Source organism: Limanda limanda, chromosome 16, assembly GCF_963576545.1.
Source record: "Limanda limanda chromosome 16, fLimLim1.1, whole genome shotgun sequence".
NCBI lineage: Eukaryota > Metazoa > Chordata > Actinopteri > Pleuronectiformes > Pleuronectidae > Limanda > Limanda limanda.
The window spans coordinates 1,793,576-1,802,504 of record NC_083651.1 but is presented as its reverse complement, the minus strand read 5'-3'; the positions used below and the strand labels follow the sequence as shown (position 1 = coordinate 1,802,504).

Sequence of the window (8,929 nt, the reverse complement as noted above, 5' to 3'; positions counted from 1 at the left end):
GTAAGTGACGCACACGAAGCAGCTGAGGACAGAGCTGCTCTCTCTCCAAAATGGCGACTCGTGACAAGGGTAAGCAGCCTCGCTAGCATCGTTAGCATCGTTAGCATCTTTAGCTGGAGGCCAGTGAGCTGAAGCTCTGGATCTCTGCTGATCTCTGAGTGTTCCCCGGACACCAGGGACACATCGGACTGCTCATCCTCTTCTATCCGACATGATCATTCAAACTCTGCACACGGAGCGTGTGGTGCTAACTTCTTAACTTTAGCTTAGCTGCTATCTTCATGCTAACTTCATGCTAACTTCCTGCTGGGCCTGAGAACTTTGATAAGTTGAGACCACAGGGAAGGAACCGTTAGCTGCTTTATGAAAAGGAAGCTAACGATAACTTATAGAAACATTATACTGAGCCAGGTTATCATTAATAACTACTGAATGTTGCTATAAGTTATCATTAGCTGCTTATGAAAAGGAAGCTAACGATAACTTATAGAAACATTATACTGAGTCAGGTTATCATTAATAACTACTGAATGTTGCTATAAGTTATCATTAGCTGCTTATGAAAAAGAAGCTAACGATAACTTATAGAAACATTATACTGAGTCAGGTTATCATTAATAACTACTGAATGTTTCTATAAGTTGTCATTAGCTGCTTCTGTAATGGAAGCTGACTACAACTTAATTAAACTGAACCAGGTTATCATTAATAAATATTGAATGTTTCCACAAGTTGTCATTAGCTGCTTATGAAAAGGAAGCTAACGATAACTTTATTAGACTGAACCAGGTTATGATGAATAAATACCGAATGTTTATATAAGTTATCATTAGCTGCTTATGAAAAGGAAGCTAACGATAACTTATAGAAACATTATACAGAGCCAGGTTATCATTAATAACTACTGAATGTTTCTATAAGTTATCATTAGCTGCTTATGAAAAGGAAGCTAACGATAACTTATAGAAACATTATACAGAGCCAGGTTATCATTAATAACAACTGAATGTTTCTATAAGTTATCATTAGCTGCTTCTGTAAAGGAAGCTAACGATAACTTAATTAGACTGACCCAGGTTATCATTAATAAATACAGTGTTTCTATAAGTTGTCATTAGCTGCTTATGAAAAGGAAGCTAACGATAACATTATACTGAGCCAGGTTATAATTATTAAATACTGAGTGTTTCTATAAGTTGTCATTGGCTGCTTCTGTTATGGAAGCTGACTACAACTTTATTAATGACTGACTCAGGTTATTAATACTGAGTGTTTTTTATAAGTTATCATTAGCTGCTTATGAAAAGGAAGCTAACGATAACTTATAGAAACATTAGACTGACCCAGGTTATAATTAATAAATACTGAGTGTTTCTATAAGTTATCATAAGCTGCTTCTATAAAGGAAGCTAACGATAACTTAGTTAGACTGACCCAGGTTATCATTAATAAATACTGAGTGTTTCTATAAGTTATCGTCAGCTGCTTCTGTAATGGAAGCTGACTACAACTTTATTAATGACTGACTCAGATTATTAATACTGAGTGTTTCTATAAGTTATGGTTATCTTCCACTCCAGAAGCAGCTGTGATGCTGTAGCTTTGACAGACCTCGGTGCTGCAGAGCTTCTCATTGGTTCTATGGTTCTCTGATGGTTTTTCTCCTTTGATCTAAAGTGGAGGAGGAGATCTACGATAAGGTCGTGGACCTGACGGAATACGCCAAGAGACAGGGATGGTGGAACCGGCTCTTCGGGAAGAACTCGGGGCCCCTGGCAGAGAAATACTCTGTGGCCACGCAGATCGCCATCGGGGGAGTGAGTGGATGGTAAATACACCGTGCTGCCTTCAGGGACCTCACAGACTGTGTACTTGAGTCCAACATGTAAATTGTGCCTTTTTTAGCCTTACAGCCTAGTTTTTATCTGCAGTTCCCAGCAGATATTTAAATATCAGACGCACCAGTAAAAGCCATGTTGAGACGAGGGTTATCATGCTGATAAATATGTAAATCAAGTCTGTGGACCTCACTTCAGACCAAGTTGGAAAAAACCTTCTCCTCCCACAAATCTTTATGTATCTGCTTAGGTTCATTCAGTTCCTAGATGTCTGTGGTTTTGTTGTTTGATCTCATAAATGCCCAACAATGTTGGAAAGATTGTCTATTATTACAGTATGATGTCTTAGAAGTTCTGTTCTTTATAGTTTCTGACTAATAAGTTGTAAAACCTGCACAGTTCTCTGAAGCTGCGTCTGAGTGAAAACCTCCGGACTTTCTCTGGAGATTATATAATTGTGCAGTTGGATATCACAGCAAACAGTTTACATTTTGTTGATTGTTTTTTGTATATTCTGGAAAGTACTTTACATGTAAAGCATATGTACAGACTGTACGCTATTCACTTATATGTAACCTATAAACATATACATAGGTTACATAGATAGATTTAGAATGTTCTAACAGTCATTTCAAAACAGGTGAACTCCTTTATGTTGGAGTAACCTTCATGCACCATCTCTTATCTAATGTAGGTGTGCAGGATATCTCTTCCAGAAGGTGGGGAAAGTGGCAGCAACCGCTGTAGGGGGAGGTCTTCTGCTGCTGCAGGTATTCTTCAATAAAAATATCAGATTTAAACCATTCAACAGAAGGAAAATCATTTTGAGCTTCATCCATTCTTTATTTCTCTGACTCTTTCTCTAGATAGCTAACAATACTGGATACATCCAGGTGGACTGGAAGAGAGTAGAGAAGGATGTGAACAAAGCTAAGAGAGAGTTAAAGAAGGGAACCAAGCAAGCAGGTCCGGAGCTGAACACGTTCATAGACAAGGTGAGATCCCAAAGCTGCATGTGTTGCTTTATTTTTATTTTCAAACACTTCTGTGATTAAACCGTTTTAAAACTTAAACATGCATCTGCACATTTACTTCAAACAAAATGAGAACGGCAAAGACGCTGGACTTTAAGCCACACAGGACTTATTTCCCATTCACCTTGAAGTTTTATATCTTAAATTCATCTGTACCATTATGCTACGTAACCACGTACTGTCACCTTGAAAGCTTTCACCTTTTTTACATACATTTCTGGAGAATCAGGAAATAAATGCATTTTGAATAAGAGCTATCGATCTGGAATTAACCCGAGACGTGTTTTCTTTTCTTCAGTCCACAGTGTTTGTGAAGAAGAACATTGTGGTCACCAGTGGCTTCATCGGAGGGTTCCTGCTCGGCATGGCGTCTTAGAGCCAAAGAACAAGCATCTCATATCTCTGATGTCATGATGGACTGTACGGGGAAAGAATCAATCATTGCTGGATGGGTTTAAGTGTTTCCTTTAGCTTGTGGCTCCGTGTTTCTACATAAGCTGCACATTATTCCCTCCGCTCTCATACTCGACCCTTCACGTGACAAGTCGACGAGGATGTGAGACGTCTTCTTTAGACCTTTGTTAAATACGCCACTATCCAGGCCAAATAATGAGAAATATGCAAAATTTTAGAGTGTTATTTATTTATTGTTATCAAATGACATTTCACCAGCAGTGAGACTGCACTGTAATGCTGTTATCATACACAGTGGCAGGTGGTGCGCGAAAGAATCAATGCAAAGATGTTATATTTTTCAATTCCTTCATAATCAATCCACTTCAGCCATAAAAGTGAACTTTATTCTTAAGTGCTGATAGATTGTGGGGATTGTTATGCCTCCCCTGCATCTCTTATTTTTAAAAATGTATTGTGTTTAGCTATAAATGTGTTTTCTGTATTGAAGGCTGCGGTTTGTCTCCTGTGTAAGTTTGAACACATTAAAAATAAAACATTTAACTGTCAGTTTAATTGTTTCGCCTTTTATTTGTGTGTGTGTTTTATTTGTGTCTTTTTTTTGTATAAATTTAAAACCTGTTACTTCCCCCCCCCCCACACCTCTCCTGTTATCTCAACCCAACCTGTCGAGGCAGATGTCGCCCTCACAGTCTGGTTCTAGAGGTTTCTTTCAGTATGTCTGTATTTAAATATATATATAATATATAAACTGTTTCTAGTTTTCTTTGATAACTTGTTTATTTCTGCCTATGACAATAAAGCCTTTGAACTTTTAAACCTTTGGACCTTTAGAGCAGAGGTTAAAGAGCAGCAACTTTAATAAAGTTAAAGCCGTTAAAATAACAAGAAGAAGTTTAATACAGAAAAGAACCGCCTGGTTTTCCACTGCACCGACATGTCTTTACCGTTTCTACCTGGAACCTCCAACAATAAACAGGTAACTTATCTAAAGTTTCCTTTATTTCTCTCTAACTTCACTTTTAGCCTCGATTCAGCTCAAGCTAAGCTAACGACAGTGAAGCTAGCATCCCAGATCCCAGCGGCTGTAGTTAGCTTAGCTCTCGGTTTCCACGGGCTGAAAACAGAAGTGACAGAAACATTCTTCTATTAAAACACTTGTTCTTTGTCTGTAGATGAGATAAAGTTTCCCAAAACCTTCAAAGTTAGTTCATGAAAGTTAATGTACGTACTTCTGTACAGGCTAATATCACGTGTTTCGATTTTGTTTGTTGTTTTTGACAAGTGGCAGCATATTTGACCTATTTGCACATAAAAAAAATACAATTATTACTTAAGGTGATTTGTTCTCTTATTAACTTTAACCCTGAGTTTAGCCAGAAGATGAAATAATTTGTTCTCTATTTGTCCTTTGTAATGGACGTCTGTAAAAGTTCTTTTTAACTTAAGAGTTCACAAAGTGTGTTGACAGCAAAACAAGAGAAGTAACAATCAGCAGGAAGCAAAGTGACAGAAAGGCCAGATATCAACAGTGAGGAAAACTCAACATTAAAAATCAGAGGAACAGCCAACTACTACAATATTAATAGTTTTATTATTCCTCCTTAATGTTGATTGGGAAGCTAAAAGTAGAGAGAGATGATGAATGATTAAGAGTTTGACCCAGGGGCGTTTCTAGGTTTCTGAAAGATCCGGGGCTTAGCCCAGGGCCAAAACGTAACTGCGCATGCAATTTTTGAAAATAATAACAAATAACAAAATAAACAATGTATGCAGTTTATTAATACCAATGGTAAAAATATAGATTTTCACAAACTTCCCTTTGTCTTAACAAAAAAGTGCCTCATTCATAAGCACCAACATTAAACATTTCGATAATAAATGAGTCACATAGTCATATATGTATTCTTCACATATTTGTATTAGTTTCACAATAGTAAACAATGTCTGAAAAAGTATACAATGCAGAAATGCAGAAAGATAAGATGTTTAAAAGGCAAGAACCTTTTAAACATCTTATCTTTCTGTAGTCATGCGTTTGTCTTTGTTCATTTCTTTTCTTCTACAGTATATCTGTCTTTACTTTACACTTTCCATATTGTGTATACTTGTACATTTGTCTGTGTATTATTAACTGTTACTCTACATGTATTGTCTTTCTTTGTTCATTTCTTGTTTGTAGTGAACTTTTTATTTTCACTCGTTTCACTGTTTCTTGCTCCTTTCTTTGGACCTTTGTCCTTTGAGCACAAGTGGGTATCTCCTCGGTTTGACTTGGGCAAACCGGTCAATGACTTCTGGTCCATCACACTACTAGTCATTAACGTTAGCTAGCTAGAGCATTCTAGCTGCAGACAAAGTACATGATATACATTTGCATTCAATTATAACATTATATACATTTACCATAAGTAAGGTTTTTAAAACGTTTACAGACATTTTAATTACTGACATATAATAAAGACATTGTGAAATCTAGGGCTTGTGCTCACTACTCACCTGTTGTAAACAGTGAGAGACTGGCTGCTGAAGTGTACTGACGCACTGTTGCTCTGTTCTCGTGCGGTACATGAGGGGCGTTCAAGGACCGTCGGAAAGTCGATTTTTTTTCTAAAAAATTAGATTCGGGGCTAATCAAATTAGATCCGGGGCTTTAGCCCCGAATAAAACAGCCTAGTGACGCCACTGGTTTGACCTCAAGTAATTTCTTCTGGCTTTGACGCATTCTTTTTAAATATTATGATTGTACACGTTAGCCTGTAGTTGTTGAGATGGGTTCTTCCTCCTGTTCTCCAGCTGGGCAAGGAGCGATTCCACAAGTCCCAGCACTTTGACTATTCCAATGGCCTCCCGCTGATGGTGGGCTCCGAGAAGCCGGGCATCGGAGGAGAGCTGCTGCTCGGACAGAAGTTCAAACCCAACTGGGCGTCGCTCCCCAGGAGGGAGGGCTCGGATCTGGCTTCATGGGTGGCCTACGACAAACAGGTGAGGGGTCCTGAGGTGGATCAGTCTAATCCAGTGGAGTCAATCCGCCCTAATGGACAGGACCACACTTCCAATCCATGATTTTACCGACTGATTTTCAGCTAAATGTGAACATCCATCCTGTCCCCAGGTCCTGTCCTTCACAGCGTACTTCGAGGAGACCGTGCTGGGGGTGCAGGGTGAAATGAACAAGGTCAGGGAGTGTAAGATCTACTACTACCTGGAGGACGACACCATGCAGGTGGTGGAGCCCAACCTGAAGTACACCGCCCTGCCACAAGGTGAGACATATCTGTTTGTGAGGTCACCTGTCTGAAGGTCAATCACCCTGTGACCCTCCGGACCTTCTCTGGAGATTTCTGCTGCTATAATGATATGATATAATTGTGCAGTTGGATATCAAACCAAACGGTTTTACATTTGGTTTTGATTTATGCTTTTTGTATTTTTTGGAAAGTACTTTACATTTTCTGTAAAGCATATGTACAGACACCCGTACGCTATTCACTTCTATGTAACCTATAAACCTATACATAGGTTACCATAGCTGTATTTGTATTTTTATTTTTATTTTTTCTTATTTATTTTTTATTTTTTTTTACTCAGATCACTACTATGCACAATAATATTCAACACTTTACATCTATATTTATATCATGGTCACTTATAATGGTTAAATTGCAATATTTATATTTTCCTTTATACTATCTTGTAGTATTATTTATATTATGGTCACTTACTTTTAATTATTTTTTCTGTATCATGGTCACTACTGTTGCAATATTACTTATAATACTTTTGTTTTCATTACAATAACACTCACATCACTCCACTTTCTCCCCAGTACCTGCTTTTGCACAGTGTCTGTTTTGCAGGTTGTTTTTGTTTTCTGTATATTTTTACTCTCATTATGAATAGTTTAGTAGTGTATATATTTTGATCTTTCTTTTTTATTGTTGCTTCGGCACTGTTATTTAAATTCTGTTTTTCTCTTTTTTGCTGTAACAAGTGAATTTCCCCGTTGTGTGGATAAATAAAGAAATCTAATCTAATCATAGATAGATTTAGAATGTTCTAACGGTCATTTCAAAACAGGTGAAGTACTCGACTGAAGTACTCAAGTAAGCGATGACCCCCCCCCCCACGTTCTTTAACTCTTTGGCTCTGTTCTTTGTCGCAGGAACTTTTATTCATCGTCAACGTGTGCCGATGCCCCCCCCGGACGAAGACCAGTTCTTCCAAGCGTTCCACTTCAACATCAACCAGCAGATGGTGCTGTTCTCACGCACGTTCACCGTGACCAGCTGTGACCCTTTCACCAGGAACTTCCTCAACCATCTCGGGGTGATTCTGAATGAACCCGGGACGGTGCCCGAGGACCCCTACAGCAAACTGCGGGAGCAGGTACATGTCAATCAAGCTGTCAATCAAGCTGTCAATCAAACTGTCAATCAAGCTGTCAATCAAGCTGTCAATCAAGCTGTCAATCCAGCTGTCAATCCAGCTGTCAATCAAACTGTCAATCAAACTGTCAATCAAGCTGTCAATCAAGCTGTCAATCAAACTCAATCAAGCTGTCAATCAAACTGTCAATCAAGCTGTCAATCCAGCTGTCAATCCAGCTGTCAATCAAACTGTCAATCAAGCTGTCAATCAAACTGTCAATCCAGCTGTCAATCAAACTGTTAATCAAGCTGTCAATCCAGCTGTCAATCAAGCTGTTAATCCAGCTGTCAATCAAACTGTCAATCAAGCTGTCAATCAAGCTGTTAATCCAGCTGTCAATCAAACTGTCAATCAAGCTGTCAATCAAGCTGTCAATCAAACTGTCAATCAAGCTGTCAATCCAGCTGTCAATCAAGCCGTCAATCAAGCTGTCAATCAAGCTGTCAATCCAGCTGTCAATCAAACTCAATCAAGCTGTCAATCAAGCTGTCAATCAAGCTGTCAATCAAGCTGTCAATCAAGCTGTCAATCCAGCTGTCAATCAAACTGTCAATCAAACTGTCAATCCAGCAGTCAATCAAACTGTCAATCAAGCTGTCAATCCAGCAGTCAATCAAACTGTCAATCAAACTCAATCAAGTCGTCAATCAAGCTGTCAATCCAGCTGTCAATCAAACTCTCAATCAAGCTGTCAATCAAACTGTCAATCAAGCTTTCAATCAAGCTTTCAATCAAGCTGTCAATCAAGCTGTCAATCAAACACCATACACCTGTTATGATAATCACTTTATATGTGAAATGAGCTGTTTCACTCTTTTGAAAAGTAAAACTCAGACTTTCACTGGAATTTTATGATTTTTTTCAAGTAAGAGTTAAATAATTTAGTCGATACAACATTGATAATTCATATTGATATAATATTTATGTTTTATATACAACAAACAAAGGTGTGGTACTACTGCACAAATTGCACTATGTTGTTATTTTTCTCTTCATCTGTAAAGATATATATTTAGATATATATATTTTATTTTCTATTTTAAATTTTTGATATTCTATTTTTTTATTCTTCTTCCTCCTTTTCCTCCTCCTCTTCCTCCTCCTCCTCCTCCTCCTCTTCTTCCTCTTCTTCCTCCTCCTCCTCTTCCTCCTCCTCCTCCTCTTCCTCCTCCTCTTACTCCTCCTCTTCTTCCTCCTCCTCCTCCTCTTCTT

General features: G+C 38.2%; 2 protein-coding genes across 2 annotated transcripts in view; both read left to right on the top strand.

Moving 5' to 3' along the window:
- Nucleotides 1–3,835, top strand: fundc1 (FUN14 domain containing 1). Its single transcript, XM_061088293.1, has 5 exons — nucleotides 1–69; nucleotides 1,678–1,828; nucleotides 2,533–2,608; nucleotides 2,705–2,833; nucleotides 3,171–3,835. The coding sequence occupies exons 1-5, from the start codon at nucleotides 51–53 to the stop codon at nucleotides 3,246–3,248; spliced, it is 453 nt and encodes a 150-aa protein (XP_060944276.1). The 5' UTR covers nucleotides 1–50; the 3' UTR covers nucleotides 3,249–3,835.
- Nucleotides 3,836–4,223: 388 nt separating this feature from the next.
- efhc2 (EF-hand domain (C-terminal) containing 2) overlaps nucleotides 4,224–8,929 on the top strand; it is an 11,997-nt gene continuing 7,291 nt past the window's right edge. The window contains exons 1-4 of the mRNA XM_061089038.1: nucleotides 4,224–4,265; nucleotides 6,083–6,271; nucleotides 6,402–6,552; nucleotides 7,452–7,675. Coding sequence (XP_060945021.1) covers nucleotides 4,224–4,265; nucleotides 6,083–6,271; nucleotides 6,402–6,552; nucleotides 7,452–7,675 — 606 coding nt within the window. The remainder of the gene's footprint in view (nucleotides 4,266–6,082; nucleotides 6,272–6,401; nucleotides 6,553–7,451; nucleotides 7,676–8,929) is intronic.